Genomic DNA, 17,811 nt, shown 5'->3' with positions numbered 1-17,811 from the left:
TCTTATGAACTGGAAGATGACTACCAGAGCGGCCCATTCAGGTGCTGTCTGTCTGGAGGCAGGGGACGGTCAAGAAGATCAGGGAAGCCTCCCAGCTCCCGAATTCTGTGAGCCAGTGCCCCTCCCACAGCCAGTTGGGTGGTTAAGGAGATGATTCATCACGTAAGGCATTCATGCTGCGTGTGCTGCGTGACTTGGACAGGTGCTGAGGGGCCTCTGGATCTCCCAACTGCCTCCTTCACACCCACGGGGACCCAGCCTCTCCTAGGCAGAAACAGAAAGCCCCAGGTGTCAGGCCCTACAGAGCCACAACAGGATGACCTGGCCTGGCCACATTACCAACGACACTCGACACTCCCTTCTAGTGGGTTCTCGCCGGAAGAAGAATAGCAGCCTGTGAACAAGGGCTGTTGCTGCCATACTGCTTTCCCCCAGAGCTTCCCACTCAGGGCTGCTTCAGCAAAAGGAAGAGTGCCCTGTAACTGAGTATTTTCAGTCACATATCATAGAACAGAGGGAAGGGACAATGGAAATGCCAGGGAGGTCTTTTACTTTAAAAAGATGAAAGATAAGCAATCTCTCTGCTGCCAGCTCTAAGAAACGTGGCAGAACTGCTGGGTTGCCACGCCATTCCCCAGACAAGCCTGGTCACAGCTAAACCTGAGACTTGACCCTAAGTGGTAACAACAGCCTAGGAGGGTAGCTCCACTGGGCTACGGAAACCCTGAATCCAGCAGAGTTTCACTGGGCACGAGAAACAGAAAGGTCACATGGAATTAGAACTGGACATTCTTGGAGGAGACAGGGGCCTTGTTTTCCAGATGAATTCTCTTGGAGTAATCAAGCTGAGTTGTGGCTCATGTTTCTGCTTGGAACTTGAGGTCCCTGAGCTCAGAGATATCCTGTTCCGGGGACAATGCTTGGCATTTCAGCTTTCAAAGGCATTTCCTGATTAGTTTTATTGGCTGTCAAGGAAACTGCTATTCCTAGATACCCTTCTGGTGGAGAGAGGCTTATTTATTTATAGCTGAAGGTAAAGGTATTGCCTCTGTCCTCACTACTCTCTCAAGACAGGTAGAGAAAACCAACCCTTTGATTCTCTAATCTGGAAGAAAATTAATTGGATTGCAGCTGGGCCTGAGCCCTGGGGAGGGCCCTAACTATAACTGCAGGAGCTTTGCTGCTCTGGGCTTTCCAGGGCCTTCTATTTAAGAGCCTTGGAGGCTGTTCAGATATTAATTAAGCCACTGATGCCCCGAGGTGGGCTGGCTGGCAGGCAAGGCATCAACACAAAGCTCATGCCACTTTCTGCCCGAGCTGGGGTGACAGAGTCCTCATGCCTTGGATCTGATGATGTCCATGCTGGGGATCAATGCTGCGTGACCATGGGGTGAAGTTACTCTGATGGCTCATCTGTGAGCTACTTGTGGCTGTAGGTTCAAGGCACTTACCTGATGAGGATGAGGTGTGCTGGTGTTTCTGGGGTTCCTGTCCAGGGGACCAGTAGGCCCCTTGAGTGTGATCCTGCCCACAAAGGGCTAGAGCCTGAGTCCTAGCTTTACAGGTTTGATCAGATTTCTAAGGCTAGGAGGTCAGGAGGGAGAGGAACTGGAAAGGGGCCCTGGAAACTGGGAGCTCTTGCCAGCCCAGGGGATAATCATTTCCCAGCTCAAATCCACCCATCCGAACACATCCACGCACACATAGTGCCTTTCCCTTCTAAAGGGCAGAATTTCCCAAACCAAATGAACCTTTGTTTTCAGTCTCCCAATTTACATGCCTTTCTGCCTCTACATCAGGTGTTCCATCAAGCAGAAGAATCCAGGGGTTTTGATTTAAACTAACCAACCCCAGAAGCATCAGGGCATCCCACAGAGCTTGGCAGCCAGGACAGATGCCAGGGAAACACAGGGTAACTGGTAACATGCTCCACCAGAGCTGTCCCCCGCCCTGTTTTCCCGTCCTTGCCACACACCCGCACAGTCGGGAAGCCAAGGATGTTAAAGTCTCTGCAGACTGCACTGTTGGTCTCCTCAGCACAGTCCAGGGCAGCGAGATTCAGTGCCGGCCTCCAGTCTGAAAAGACAAATAAGCCTGGGGTAAGCAAGGGGGTGTGCGCCTCCCCTGCCTGCTTCCCTCCCCCACAGGATGCCCCACTCCGTTCCCACCTGCCCCACAGCACCTGACTCCAAAGCTCATGGAAAAGGTCACACTTTCCTCAGAAAAGGGCCAGGGAGATAATTCAGTTACTCTGAACTTAGCCAGAGCCTCACAAGAAGGGGCCCGTACTTAGGACACAGTTAAAAAGCACAAGTCACCAAACGTAAACACAAAAATCTTATTTCCCTCCTGACCGTGGCTCTAATGTGCTCTGCCCCTCACTGGTCAATCCAGTTACCAAATGATCTTTTCCACCTGTGGATATGATCGGTCACTCTCTATGCCATATCCTTTGGGGCACAGGTTTAAGAGAAGCAGCTGAAGAGACAAGTGAGGTGCCTGGCCGTCCTGGGGAAAGGCCCAGGTACTACCTCTGTCCCTGCTGCCCTCTAGAGATGATCAGTTCCAGAAGGGTGGAGAGCACACCTCAGATACTCTAGAATTCCCCAGTGGACCCTCACTGACAGATTCTGGGGCCAAGGGTACTGACAGCCCAGTTTGGGTGGGACAGAGGGTATTGGGGACCAGGTCCCCAGCCAGAAACAGAGGGAGGAGGCCTAGGGGAGGAAGAGTGAAGGACTCGGAGTTCAGAGAAGAAAGAAGCCCCGAGGCCAGAATGGCTGCCTCTGGAAAGAGATTATAGCTGCCCCTGGCCAGCTGCCTGGCCACCCTGTTCTTTCATCAGGCCCCAGGCTGCAAGTCCTCCGTCTATGGACACTTACTGGCAGAGAGAATAAGAACACCATCTGGGCCTCAACCCAGGATTTGGGAAAGAGAAAACAAACTCAACTACAAGGCAGGTCTCCTGGACTCTAATTCCAGGTCAGGAGCCCCTTGAGCACCCATTAAAATCTCACCCCACCCTGCGATGAGGTACTCCAGCTGGAAGGGAAGATATATACACATGAAGCACACACACAGTTAGATGGCAGTCGACTGGTGCCCAAGTATGTGGCACAGACCTCTAAAGGCATTTGGACATAGGAGAGATTGCCCTGGGGACTAAGCCATGGGACTCCAAGGAGAGGAGGAACTTGAGTTGAGTCTTGACAGTGAGCAGAGTTGGCAGGGAAGTGCATAAGCAAAGGCGAGAAGGAGAGAACTGGCAGAGTACGAGGGACTCATTAAAGACACTAGGCTGTTGGGAGGCAGGAAGGGGCCTATGAGTGCTTGCCCAGAGGGGTCTGGGCTTACTCCCACACTGATCTAGAGCCACTGGCGCCTCTGAGACAGATAAGAAGTGAAGTGAAGGCAGAAGCTTGCCTGGTGACCATAGATGGCTCCACAGGGCCCAACCACAGAGACCCACAGCCCCATACTTTCGATCTGTAGCACAAGAGAGGAAGAATGAGACCCAGGCAGCCCACCTAACTCCCAATAAGCACAGAGTGCTAATATCTGAATAACATCCCTTAGAATCACAGTTTTGCCGGGACCCCTGACTCCACCCCAGAACCTGTTCCTATGATGTCTGACAGATACTATCTCAGAAGGCATCAGAGCTCCCATGGGAGGAGTGTTCCCCTCACTTTCACGACAGGGATGCAGGAAGAGGCAGCACACCTCCCAGGCAACTTCTGGACCATCCCTCACAAGGGAAGGCTCTGAAAGGCTCAGAGCAACTAAGCTCATCCTCCCAGAGGCTGACACGGGTGGGGGCCGGTGGCTGGAGGAAGGTCTGAGGCAACGCCCATTCACCCACTTCTCTTCCCTCCTCCTAGCTTCCCTTTCTCACTGGCAGTCTACTCTTGGCACTGAAGCTTCTGGAATCCTGGCAAGAGGGAGGGGGTGTGGGTACTTGGGTGTGTGTGGTAGGGGGTGGGGTGGACAGAGAGGGTTTGAAGTGTTTAGCAGAGACAGACTTGAAAATCTGGTTAGCAGAGACAAGTAAGCCATATCCTGTCATACCACTTCCCTTGACCCCCCACCTCACCAAATGCCTTTTGAGGAACTCTCTCAACTCCCCTGGCCCATAAAGGCTGCAGTTTAGGTTCAATCAAATGTCTGCAAACTGGTTTGGTCCTTTGGCTTTCAATCTCCCTTGCAGAGTAGCCTGCACAAATGGTGGGCGTTGGGCCAGAGCTGTCAGATGCTGTGCTCAGGACAGCATCTTTCCTTCCCTCCCTGACACTCTCCTCTTAGCTCCCCCCTCTACCTCACCAGTGTTGGCACCCTTTGGCAGGGGCACAGCTGGGTAGTCTGCCCATGTGGATCTGCTAATCCCAACCAGCCTCCAGTCTCTTCCTCCAAAAGTTTTCCCCCCACCACCCTCACCTCCTATCTCCTCTTCCCTGTCCTAGGTTGGCCTGGACATCAGATCTGGATTCCTCTGTGCCCAGTGAGCTTCTGCAGGGTTTCTTATGGCATGTCCTCTTCAGATCAACACAATAATCTTATTTCCCTTTCCACTGAAGTTCTAACGTGCTCTGTCCCTCACTGGTCTACCCAGCCCTCAAATGATCTTTTCTACATGTGGATCTGTTTAGATCACTCTCTACTCAATATTCTTTGGTGGCTTTCGTTGCCTGTATAAGAAAACCTATAGCCATGAGGCCATTCTTGATCTGACCTCTGCCCACTCATCCAGCCTCTTCTCTTACCACTTCCCCAAATTACACTCTAGGGATGCTGAAGGTTTTCTCCTTCCCTGAAATCATAGGCACCGTCTCATGTCTCCACACCACTCCCGTAAGAAAAAGCCTCCCCAAAGGCCACCCTTGCCCTCCCAACAAATTCCATTTGTCAGGCACAGTAATGTGAATACTATTTCCCTACCCACCAAGAGCCAGAGCCCTGGTGGCACAGTGGTTAAGAGCCACAGCTGCTAACTAAAAGGTCAGCAGCTCGAATCCACCAGTCAGTCCTTGGAAACCCCATGGGGCAGCTCTACTCTGCTCTGTAGGGTCACTAGGAGTCAGAATTGACTCAACAGCACACAATAACACCAACAGTCACCTTACAAGCTCAAGGTTCAGGGCCCCTGCTCCCATTTCCACTACACAGTTACAAGCCTCTCCATTCCTAAATGTCTTCATTTTTCCATCCCCAGCATCTAGCATACAAAAGGCATTCAGTGAATGTTTACTGAATTATACAGTCGACCCAGCCCAGGGACCTTTCTCTCAGCAGCTCTAGTCCTGGAACATTTTCTCTTCTGCCCTCAGCCTCAGTTTATCCTCAGGTCCAGGTGGAGGTGAGGTTAAAGCCAATCACCTAAGAATGTAGGCATAAAGGCAAAGCAAGGCCGCAGGACAGATGAGCTCCTCAATGCCTTCAGAGTACTTTCTTCTTCTATAATCAAGCTGCCTGGATTCTAGAAGGGCCAGGGGAGAGGGAGAGGGAAGTAATGGACTCCCTGTTAGGCACCTGGATAATGTAGGGTGGAGGGAGAGAAGGTCCAGGAGATAAAGCAATGATACCCAGGCCTTCTTTCTGTGGCCCTCTTCCCCCAAGGGAGGCCTAGGGAAGAGTGGGAAGCATAGGTCATCTCCTGGGGCCATCTGGCACACTCTAAACTTGGCTCCTTCTGTTCTGTGCCTAGGGTTCTGGTCATGTTCTTCTGAGGAGGCTCATAGGAAAGGCCCAGCTGAAAGAGGAGAGAGCACAGGGACCAGGTGTAGCCAGTACCAGAGAGAAGAAAGGAGATGTGAAAGAAAAGTGTAGGGGACAAGGTTAAACAGGCATGGATGACTTTATTCAAGGCTACTGCAATAGACAAAAGAGGCCAGAACGAAATCTGAGCTCAACATCACTGAAATAAAGAGCGGAAGGGATGTAAGAGTGGGGATGGGCTAGTAAAAATAAGTCCCTGAGTGGTGCAAATGGTTAAGTACTTGACTACTAGCCAAAAGGCTGGCAGTTCAAAGCCATCCAGAGGTGCCTCAGAAGACAGTCCCGGTAATCTGCTTCTGCAAGGTCGCAGCCTTAAAAACCCTGTGGAGTTCTACTCCGCAAACACAGGGTCATCGTGAGTTAGAATCAACTCACCGGCTGTAACAAGTGGGAAACTACTGGAGGATGTTAGGGGTGGATGATGATTTACTGAGTCTGCAATTAGAGCCATGTGACTCAGAGTGCTTTCTTTTTCTGTGATCAGGCCACTGGGATTCTGGAAGGGCCAGGGTAGAGGGAGATAAGGGACTCCCTGGTTAGATACCTGGAGAAGGCAGGGCCAGACGGAGAAAGGTTAGGGAGGGGCAATAGGGCACCTCGACTCTGGGAGTGTCGGGGAGAAGGAGATAAGGGACTCCCTGGTTAGGCACCTGGACTATTCAGGGCCAGAAGAAGAAAGATTAGGAAGATAAGACAGAAAGACTTACCCACTGCCTTCAAGTCGATTCAGACTCACAGTGGTCCTATAGGACAGAGTACCACTGTCCCATAAGGGTTTCCAAGGCTGTAAATCTTTGTGGAAGCAGAGTGCCACATCCTTCTCCCGCTGAGAGGCTGGTGGGTTCAAACTGCTGACCTTTTGGTTAGCAGCCAAGCACTTAATCACTGCACCATCAGGGCTCCTTAAGGCAGGAAGAAGTCTGTCTAAATTTTAGTGAAGCTGAGGGAAACATTAAGGCCATTTTGGTGAGACTGTTTGAAATAAACCCTCGTGGTGGGAAAAGCAAGAAGAAACAGCTCTCAGACCTCAGTAGATAATATTCAGATATCACTTCTGTTTTAGGAACATCTATGTGCAATGCAGGGACTCTGGGGTAGGTGCTAGAAAGGGTATAAAGATGGTGAACCTGGCCCTGTCCTCAAGAAGTGTGGGATCTCATAAAGCAATAGGTCAATTAGATGTAAGGGCCTCAGAAGAGAGGCAATTCCGCAGCCTTCTACCAGTGAATGCCCTTGAATAACAAAGGCAGGAGGCCTCACAAGGCTATCAGCCGGGTGACCACAAGCACAGGCCACCACTCCTCAGCCTCTCAGTGCCCACTACCCGTTGGGGTAGGAAGACCTGAAGATGTGGGAGAAAGAGAGAAAAGGAAGCTAGTAGACAATGAGTACCCACTGCACACCTGTATTTTCTCTCACTCAACTCCCACTTTACAAATAAGGAAACAGACTGAGGAGCCTTCAAGCTTGTCCACGGGCTACCAGACTCGAAAGTCCACTCTTCACTTCACCTCACCAGGGTCAGGATGCTCCCTTTATATGTCTGCTGTTTGCCTCCAAACACAACCTTCCTCATGAGACAGAGAATGTCAGAAACAGTTTTGTCTCCTAGTTAAATGTCATTCCCTGTTTCTCACAACAGTCTTATTACCAACTCTTGTTGTTAGGTACCATTGAGTGGATTTTCGACTCATAGGGATTCGACATGACAGAGCAGAACTGCCACTTAAGGTTTCCTCAGCTGTAATCTTTGCAGAAGCAGATCGACAGGTCTTTCTCCTGCGGAATTGCTGGGTGGGCTCAAACCGCCAAACTTTCAGTTAGCACCAGTCTTTCGGTTAGCCACGCAGTGCTTAACCATTGTACCACAGTGCTCCTATCACCAGCTCTTACTGAGATATTAGAAAACATACTGAGACTTTATGGTGTGCCCACTTTATCTAGTTTAATGCTCACAACAATCCTATGAGAAAGGTAAGAAGGTATTTATCTCTAAAACTATTTTCCTTGTCTATAAAACGGAGAGATTAGGTAACCATGTCTAAGAGGTCACACAACTAATCTGTGAGAAATCTGAATCTGACCCCAGGATTTGAGCCTCTGTGCCTATCTCAAGAGGCCTTAGGACAGAACAGAGTACTGCTCTATCAGCTTCCCAACCAGGAAACTCAGAGCGAGGAGGAGTGTGCTAACTACCTCTCGTGGGGGCAAGAGGAAAGGTTATGCCTGGGAGTTCTCAGTTCCTTGCTCACTGGCTGTCTTGGCCTCATTCTCTTTATGCCTTGATTCCCTGTATCCCCATGAAAGAGAACCAGAGCCTCTGCTACCTGCTCCAGCCCCAAGGGGATGTGGAGGTGAAGGCTGAGGCCAGGCAGGTGCTGGGAGAGCCCTGGCTAAGGAATGTTTCTCAGGAATATCAATGTCATACCTTAATGAGCCATAATGACATATAAAGGCCCAGTCTGACGCTAATCGCTGTGGACCTGACTAGTCATCATTCTAGTAATAGTACGAGGAATAGAGAGCACCCTTATCTGAGCGTTCCATTGGTAAAAAACAAACAAAACTGCATTTCAGTAAAGTGCATTGCTGACAAAAAAAAAAAAAACAGAACTGGGGAGAAGGGGCCTTTTTAAAATGTCAGGTGACTTAAATACTATGATCCTGAAGGCCCAACATAAAAATGACAAGCAGTGTCAGTCCAGCCCTACTCTTAGGGAGAAAAACATTTTCTGGTGCAATTACTGCCCTGGGCAGAGTAAATTCTCTACTAACAACAGAGTAAAAAACAAAGTGGAGAAGCAGTTGTGAACTTAGGAGTGATAGATGAGGGGTGGTAACACCCTCCGGTGAGGATGTGATGAAGATTCAGCTGTGCCCCAGAGAGCACGGTGGGTAGGTCAGCCCCCACCAGGTGCTCCCTCCGAAGTCACAAGCAGCCTTCCTTCCCCTCTCACAACTGCTGGAAAGTGCACTGGACCAGAGTCACAAGACCTGCTTATGGTTATAACTGGCCGAAGGACCGTGACCTCTCCATGTCTCCTCTCCCAGCCTTAGTTTCCTCACAGGTCCAGTGAGGGCCAGGATGGCTATCTCCAATGTTCTTTCCAGCTCTGACAACTGTTCAGGGGCTGGATAGCAAAGAACTCTTGCCCAGAAAAATGGCCTTGATACCTGACCATTGAGCAAACTACAGCCTCCATCAAAGCCAAGGCACAGACTGACCCAAACCACCAAGAGTGTGTCAGAAGCTGCAGAGCAGAACCACTAGAGTCCAGTGGTCTTGTGACTAGACCCTGCCTGTTCTCAGGTCCAGCTCCCCACCCTCAAGTCTCCAGAAAACCTCCTGACACAGAGAGTTAGCTTATACCATGTTCAGCTAGTCAGTGCTATGCATCACATCTCTTCCTTCTTGGAAAAGGCTTCTGGGCAGTGAGGTCACGGGATGGACAACATGCCTTCCCTACCCCTCACACCTGGATGACACCCCAGGTCTGAGTCAAGAGGAGCCACAGCACCAGCAGAGGGTTCTGTCACTCACATTCTCATTTGGAATTCTGTGAGGCTCATGCCATTGGCCTTTACGAGTGTCCAGTGGGCTCCTATCCTGTACTAGGCTCTATGCTAGGTACCACAGGGGTACAGTGAGGGGACATGGTCTGTGCCCCTTGAGAAGAAAGGCAAAACCAGCACTGCCACTGTCACTCAAACATACACGCTTTACAGGTCTCATCTCCATAGCTCTGCACATACTGTTTTCCCACCTGGAGTATCCTCTCTCCTCCACCTCCCTTTCTACCTGCCCAGGCTCTGGAGAGTCATAAAGAGCTGGGTTTGAATACTTCCTCCAGCATCTGTATAATCTTGGGCAAGTTAATTATCTGTAAAAAGAAAAAAAAAAAAAAAAAGACAATATCTATTGTTCAGATATTTTCTTAAGTAAATATTATATATAATAATGGCTTGAAAAGGTCCTTAGCAACATGCCTAGCATATGGCAAGTACTAAATACTTGCCTGAGTGAAGGCCTTTGGTGAGAAAATTAGCCCTCTATGACTTTCTTCTTCCCCGAATTCCCTTTTCAGACACAGCTTCTTTCTGTCACCACTCTTCCTGCTATGTGTAGCTCATTTTCCGAACTGCAATGTAAACAATGCACTGCACACAGAGGTCACTCAACAAATATTTGCTGATTGATTAGCTAAGTGCACTGATAAAAAGCTAAACTGAACACACTGAATTTCCCAACATATGGTGAGACAATAGGAGCTGCTTTTGAATAGAAAGGGGTCAGCCAGGTCCTTAAAATCAAGTGCCCTGCCCCAGGGTAACAACCCACCAGAGAATCTACCATTTCACTGAAGAAATGAATCCTATCCACTTCAGATGTTCAAGGCCAGCTGGTCAGGGTTGCAAAAGTCTCTCCATCTCATGACCCTCTTGCTGCTCCCACCCCAAGGTGTTCCCTACCAGCAGAATGTATGTGCCACATTCCCACAAGCCCAGGGTGATACGAGAGTAGCCCTCTGCCATTCCAACACCAACCTTTCTCAAGGAACCTCCGAATACAGAGATGAGGTGAGAGCACCTCACAGAGGATGGCGCCTGGCTTCTCAGCAAGTCCTCAACAGAAAACCTTACAATGGATTGGGATTGGGGGGTGGGGGGCGCTCTTCATCACTGTAAGCCCTGACACCAGATTCTGCCAGTGCCCTCCCCAGACATGATCCTGCTCAGGAGGTTGACTGACCCTCATGGTTCATGGACAACCCCCCAGTTTCCACCTAAATCTCCAGCGGTTCCACAGATGCTGATGCTTCTATTTTCCTTTCAGAGGTTATGTTTTGTTTTTGTTTTTTTAGGGAAGGGCTGTCATTCCAAGCACTGGGGAAAGACTCCCTTTTGGAAGTGGCAACCCTCATCTAGGAGCAGGCTGGATCAGTATCTGTGTGTACAATTCCTAAGAAAACTCTGGGTTGCAAGAGACCAAACAAGCGAGTCAGCTGGAAGCCAATCTCTCCCCCCAGCAGTCTCAAGATAGAATAGGGAATGTTCCAGAATGAGTCCACCTTTGACCATTTAAGACCCCGGTAGCCTCAAAGGAGAAACTGACCTAGGAATTTGTATGATGTTCAGGTCTACAATTTCCCTTGAGAGTATCTCCCTTAGGTGCTTCAGTTCCATGTCTGACATTCTTCCCTTCCTGCCCTGACCTATCATGTGTTGTCATCACTGAAATAGTGTGAAAAGCTGCTTAGAGATGGCATATTCAGGTGAAGGGACCAGAGAGGCATGTGAGCAAGTGTCTACATAGAGATTGGAGGTAAGATGTTTTATAAATTTTGTTGAAAAATAACTTTCCAGGACCATACAGCTAAAAGATATGCACACAGCTAGCCACTTCAATAATCACTTTGCAAGCTGCTCAAGGAAAGAGGTAGGCTGAGCTTGAAAACCTGACATCTACAAACGAACTATTTTACTACTAATGGTTGCGTTTATCAAGAAATACCAATAGCACAGCAAAGGAATAACGGTCCCAGTTTTCCATTCTCCAGAAAGAGGCCTATTCCCTAAGATACTCACAGTCCTCACCCAATGACCATTTCAGGTAGGGCCCTAGCACCATACTCAGAAAGTTGTTCCATTCAAAGGAAGCAACCCAGAGGCAAGTCATTTACTACCCACCATACCACTCCTGCCTCCCAAATACTCACTATCTAGGTTAGGTAAATATCTGACACCATAAAATCAAAAAACCAAACTTGTTGCCATCGAGTCAATTCTGACTCATAGCGACCCTGTAGGACAGAGTAGAACTGCCTCATAGGGTTTATTTGACACCACAGGGATCTTTAAATTGGGAAAGAAAACTCTGAGCTAATATATGCCAAGTACTTATTCAGTATGGTGTCTGACACATAATAAGCACTCAGTAATATTAATTCCTGTTATTACCATCCGACTCATTGTGAGTTGGAATTGACTGGAAGGCACTGGGGTTATTATTACCATAGAAATGGCTTTTTTTTTTTTTAATTTAACATTTATGTTATAGGGTACATCTTAAAATCTATATACGTTTAGTGGTTTTCTTATCCCTCTACCCCTCAGACTATTATTAAATGAATGGTCTGTCTCACAACTGGTGGAGTCTTAGAGTCAAGGAAATATGGTGTTAGTGTTTGGGCCAGGGAATGGGAACATTCCTGGGAGCAAGGACCAAACAAACACCAAGAGGTTGCCTTCAGTGAGGCCTCTGGTTTCAGGGGGTTAAAACAGAAGGGCCTGAGAGAGGGTGAAAGGACAGGAAGAGAGAGAAGGAGGTGGCCAAGAAGCTAATGAGCTGTAGGCAGCAGGTGTGGAGAGGCCTGGAACGGGGACAGGAAAACTTTGTCAGGTGAGTGTAATCATCTCAAAGATAAAGATGAGGCGACAAAGGAAGTCTAAGTACCAGTTGTGTCACTTACAAAGGGAGCGGGAAAGGTAAAGGTTGGGGGGGGGGCAGAAAGAGTGTCAGTTCCCTGGTCTCCCCATTAGTGACCCCACAGCATCTGCAGAACTTGGCAGGGGTGCCAGAGGTCCCTGGCGAGAGGATGGGGGTTGCCTCGAGGCTGGACTAGAGAAAGCCCGTAAGGTGTCAGAGGAACAGCAGGGGGAACAAAGGAGATCCTCCCTGCGACCCTCAGGGATGGGGCAATAACCAGGTCGAGGTTACCGAGAGGCAGAGCGAACAGGCAAAGCAGAGCAGAAGGTCGGGGAGCCCCAGCCCCGGGAAAGGGTGAGAACCTCGGGACGTGGCCCAAGAGGAAAAAGACAAGGGCCGGAGCCAAAAATGGAGTTAAGGATGTAAAACTGGGGGGAGTGGGGTGGGCAGAGAGGAAGCGAGAACGAATCCGGAGGTGATGGGAAGCGGGCAGCGAGCCCCGAGCGAGGAGCACTCCCCGTGGGGCAGGTGAAGGGGGCCGGCCTAGGGGGAGCGACGGGCCGCCCCGGCTCCTCACCTTTGATGTCGTTGGCCAGCGCCCTCCAAGTCGGGGCGAAGGCGATGCAGTGGCCGCACCAGGAGGCGAAGAACTCCACTGCCCAGGCGCTGGGGGAGCCGAGCACGGCGCCGCGCACCGTGTCCGCCTGCAGCAGCGTCAGCGGGTCGGAGGGCGAGTACAGCGCCGAGAGCCGGGCCGCGCCCGCGACGGGCACAGCCATCAGCATCAGCAGTGGCAGCCACAGCGGCGACGGTGGTCCCGAGCCCCGGCCGGCGGCTGCCAAGCAGCGGCCGCGCCTCCCCATCCTCGGCGGCTGCGCCCTAGGCCAACAACGGCACGCAAGTTTCCGACGACTTGCTGCCTCCGCGGCTCCGCGGCGCCTCCTGCCTCCGCCCGGGAGGAGGGGCCGCTGGCCCCGCCCACCGCCCCGCCCACCGCGCCGGGGGCCGCCCCCTTCCCGCCCCAGCCGACAGGCGCGAGGGCCTGTGGGCGGGCGGGGCAGCAGCCGTGCGTCGAAGCCTGGGGCCGCGTGGCAAGCGTGCCATTCGGTTCCGCCCAGGCCTCAGAGCCGCGCGGGCGGGTCGCTGCCTCCGGGCCCGGGAGGCTGAGAGCGCAGCCAACTGTCCTCTGAGCTCCCAACCTCATGAAAACAGTGGGGCGTCCTTGGAGCAGAGAGCAGGACCACGGTTCTGGTTGCTGCGTGTGACCTGGGAGGCCCCCATATCCGACAGAAACGGAATATATACCCCGATTTATGCTGTTCCGGGCGAGTTCTAGGGATCTCACAAAGCAGCAAGGCTTTGTGAATTAGAAGCAGGTGGTAGAGAAGAGGGACTAGTGGCAGTGACTCCCCGGCCCCTGCCAACTCTTAGAACAGGCTGAGTCTGTGGTCGCCATGACTCCACGGGGATCAGATGCGCCCTCCCTTCCTGGGCCTGTGACCAGCTAAAGGGCAACGTGATTTGGAGGTTTCCTGAGTCCGGATAAGCAGCCCTGTCCCCACCTTAACCTGGGCCGGATCCTTGAGGCCATTGTCATGGAGCCAGAGTTTCCTTCAGCACCCATGTCTGGCCATCCTAATAGGATTGTTAGGACACATATGTTGCATCCCTGGGCCTGCCCTCGGAAAAGTTTGGTCTTCATTTCCCGGCCATTCCTTCTGCATGCCTTGTTCTGTCAATCGGAGCTCTCAGCAGCCTGGGCCACCCTGTCCTACCCCACCAGACCCTCCTGTCATCACCATATTTAACTCTCCAGCCTGCCCACAGCTCTTCCTACTCCCTTAAATGTTTCTCTCACAGCTAACCTGATCCTAATCGTGTGTTAAGGTGTGAATGGACTTCCCCTGGTCACCTTTTGTAGCTCCAGTGTTGTGATTTGGTTTAAGAGTAGGAGGTGCTCCCCAGAGGGGTGATTCTTTTCCTTTGTGTCTGCTGGGTTAGCCCACCTCACTTGTCAGCACTCTGAGGCCAAATTTGTTATCCATTTTTTCATCCACTCAACAGACATTTACTGAGTGGCTTCTTTGTGCCAGGAACTAATCTGGGTACACATAACAGGCATTAAACAAAACTATCTACAGTCATGGATTTTACATTCTAGTGGGGGTAAAAGAGATGATAAACAAGTGTCAGATGGTGACAAACATTATGAAAAAACAAAGCCAGAGAGGAGGTGCTATATTAGGGTGGTCAGGGAAAGACCCACAGTTAATATTTGCAGGGGCCAGAGTAACAGTACTAGGAGAGATGCACATACCATATGTTTACTTATTTTTAAATTGTAAATCAAGTTAAACTGTTATGTAACGTTCCTATCCATTTATCTTGATGAGGAGCCCTGGTGTCACAGTGGTTAAGTGCTTGGCTGCTAACAAAAGGTTGGCGGCTGGAACCTACCTACTTCTCTGAGGGAGAAAGATGTCGCGTTCTGCTTTCGTAAAGGTTAACAGCCTTGGAAACAATATAGGGGCAGCTCTACTCCGTACTATGGGGTCCATATGAGTATTAATTGACTCGACAGTAATGGGTTGGGTTTGGTTTGGGTTTTCTTGACAAGTATCCAAAACCAAAAGACCAAACCCGTTGCAGTCAAGTCCGATTCGTGGTGACCCCATTATAATCTGGAAGGCCAAATTTAAATTTAAAATTCTTGAACTCCCCCAAGGTGAGCACTGGATAGCTGTGGCTTTGAGGCAGAGGACTAAGTCCCAGCCCTCAGCCTTACCCCCTTCTCTTTGCACCCCAGCCCTGTCCCACATGTCAAGGGGCCTTGGGCAAACACCAGTAACACCCCTGTCTGCACATGCAAGCTCTGTCTGCACCTCCTGCAAATAGCCTCCCCTTGGCCACTCCTTGGCCCCTAAAGAGGATAGACTCTGAGGAGAGGCCTAGTGCCATTGAGGCAGTGAGTTCTAGAGTTCCAGGTATCTACAGTATGGTATGAAAATAGGGAGGGGCAGGTGCTTTGGGTGGGCATGTCCCCTTGGCCCATGGACTGCTTGCTCTGTAGAAAAGAAGGTGACTGGAGGAGGGCCAGAGAGCTCAGAGCTCTCTAGCCCTGGTCTTAGGCAAGTTCTAATGTGACAATTGAGCAAAGACCGGAATGAAATGTGGAAGGGAGCCTTGTAGTAATCTGGGATTGCAGGAAGAGGTCTGGGGGCTGGGGCTTTTACTCCCTTAATGGGCTCATATCCTCTTTACCCAATGTCTTGAACTGCATAAATAAATTATATGGGGACTTATTGTAGTGTTAATATACCCCCATCTTAGTTATCTAGTGCTGCTATAAAAGAAATGCCACAAGTGGCTGGCTTTAACAGTGTTGTTCTGTCACAGTCTAGGAGGCTAGAAGTCCGAATTCAGGGTGCCAGCTCCAGGGGAAGGGCTTCTTTCTCTGTTGGCTCTGGAGGAAGGTCCTTGTCCTCAATCTTCCCCTGGTCTAGGAGAAGTGCAGGGACCCTGGATTCAAAGGACATGCTCTGCTCCCAGCTCTTCTTTCTTGGTGGTAAGAGGTCCCTCCCCTCTCTGCTTGCTTCTTTCTTTTATGTCAAAAAAGAGATTGACTCGAAATACAACTTAATCCTGTAGATTGTGTCCTGCCTCATTAACACAACTGCCTCTAATCCTGCCTCATTAACATCATAGAGATTAGGATTTACAACACATAGTTGATTACATCAGATCACAAAATGAAGGATAACTACACAATACTGGGAATCGTGGCCTAGCCAAGTTGACACACACTTTGGAGGACACAATACAAATCCATAACACACCCCCTCCCCACAATGTCTCTCTCCCTTAGTCAATTCCGGTTGCTGAGTACACTTCCCCGGGAATAAATCCTTGTATAGCTTCTGCTACCCCACTTTCCTTCTACCCAGCAGCCACTTGGATCAGGCCCAGCCCAGGGATATCAGGATGGATAGTCCCCTAGTAACCTTGGATTCTAGGGACTAGAAGTACTCCAGTGGCTGGATCTGGTGCCAGGAAAAGTCAGTTGCCTCCAAATGTCTCTATAATTAAAGAGTGTTGTAGTTATCTTCCCCAGGGGCATGGGAATTAAGGAGATAATGTCTGATGAATATGCTAAGCTTCTGGGAAAGACACCCCAGATAAGTACAAATGCTCTCTTGTTCATGTATCTGTTTTAGAGCATCAAAACCTAAAAAGAATACAAACTATTTGAATGGAGTAGAGAAAGTTTCTTGGCAATGGGACCAAAAGACTAGGACATAGAGTTGTAAAATCTGGGCCTTTCAATACCATGGAACAGGGAAATCAACTTTTTTAAGTCTTGGAAGCCTTTGTTCAACTCGACTCTTAAAAAAAAAAAAAAGACTCTTACAGGAAGCTTAAACAGATAGAAGTAAGGTGAAGCATGTTACCTAGAGCAATACTCAGTTTCCATTGTCTATGGGGGCATCTTGGGAACCCCAGGGTTCCCCAGGGCACCATTTGAAAACCACTGGTCTAGAATTGAGAACAGTAAAATAAGAATCACAGTATGCCCTGTTTGCCCTTCTTGGAGCTTTCTGGGGTGAAAAGGTAGCAGAGAAGGAAATCTACTAAGGAATGGGGTGTGGAGAGGAGAAGGAGCATGGAGGGAAGCATTGGAAGTGGGAGACTGGGAGATTTAGCAATTCCTATATAGATCCCCTTTCCTGCCTTTCTACACACAAGTTGTAGGCAAGTGGGTCACGATGAATCAGATGAGAGAATAATAGTAGTAATAGTGAAGCACTTTGCACCTCCTATTCTAAGCACTTACAGGTGTTACTCATTTAATCCTCTCCTCAAGTCTATGAGACTGTTGGTATTATTATCCCATTTCAACAGATGGGGAGACTGAGGTAGAGGGAGCCCTATTGACTTTCCCACTTGTGAATCATGCATATGTTATGCATGAATAAGAGACAGACAATTGGGAGTCTGGCAACCAAAAGTGAGAGGTGGTGAGAAGAAAGCAGCTTACACACAAATACAGATAATTACGGTGAGCAACAGAATGTTGTTTGGTAAAATATGTCACCTGGTAGGAGAGGATTAGATGACTTGCCACTCACTCATTTGCGCCAAGGATCAGAAGATGTATGCAACAGGAAAGCAAGCGCCCGGAGGCCTGGGCATAATGCAGGAGCACCTGTAGGAGAATGAGCCTTTGCCTTGCCTCTTTAAGACTTGCCTTTTGATTTTCCAGATGACCTTCCGGTTGAAATTTTGCTTAGCTAGTGGCAGTTAGAATCCCAAGTCTGAAAGGAAGAGAAATAATAAAGGTCTGTATCAGTCAGATATGGCAGAAAAGAGATGGCATATTCAAGGGGTTTACTGAAGGGGGCTGAATAGAAGAACTATTTACGGAAATATATGCAGGGAACAAACAAGACAAAGTGAGGTGCCTAGGAATTGGCAACAGTAAGAACCCCTTTCAGGACCCCTAAACCAGAAGAGGTAAGGGGAGGGAACTCTGTGATGAGAACCGGTGAGGGCTGGAGTTGAAGAAGAGGGGCCACCCAACTGGAGCCGTAACCACAAAACACTACCATTGCCAG

At 49.7% G+C, this 17,811-nt stretch overlaps 1 protein-coding gene across 1 annotated transcript in view; it reads right to left on the bottom strand.

Moving 5' to 3' along the window:
• The window catches only part of QSOX1 (quiescin sulfhydryl oxidase 1), a 46,958-nt gene extending 33,810 nt beyond the window's left edge, over positions 1-13,148 (bottom strand). Inside the window, exons 1-2 of the mRNA XM_049868311.1 lie at positions 12,777-13,148; positions 1,976-2,076 (exon numbers count right to left, since the gene is read on the bottom strand). Coding sequence (XP_049724268.1) covers positions 1,976-2,076; positions 12,777-13,062 — 387 coding nt within the window. The 5' untranslated portion in view covers positions 13,063-13,148. The remainder of the gene's footprint in view (positions 1-1,975; positions 2,077-12,776) is intronic.
• Between the last annotated feature and the right edge of the window lie 4,663 nt (positions 13,149-17,811).

Source organism: Elephas maximus, chromosome 24 (assembly GCF_024166365.1).
Source record: "Elephas maximus indicus isolate mEleMax1 chromosome 24, mEleMax1 primary haplotype, whole genome shotgun sequence".
Classification (NCBI taxonomy): Eukaryota; Metazoa; Chordata; class Mammalia; order Proboscidea; family Elephantidae; genus Elephas; species Elephas maximus.
The sequence above is the reverse complement of the archived record's forward strand: the minus strand, read 5'-3'. Positions and strand labels throughout refer to the sequence as shown.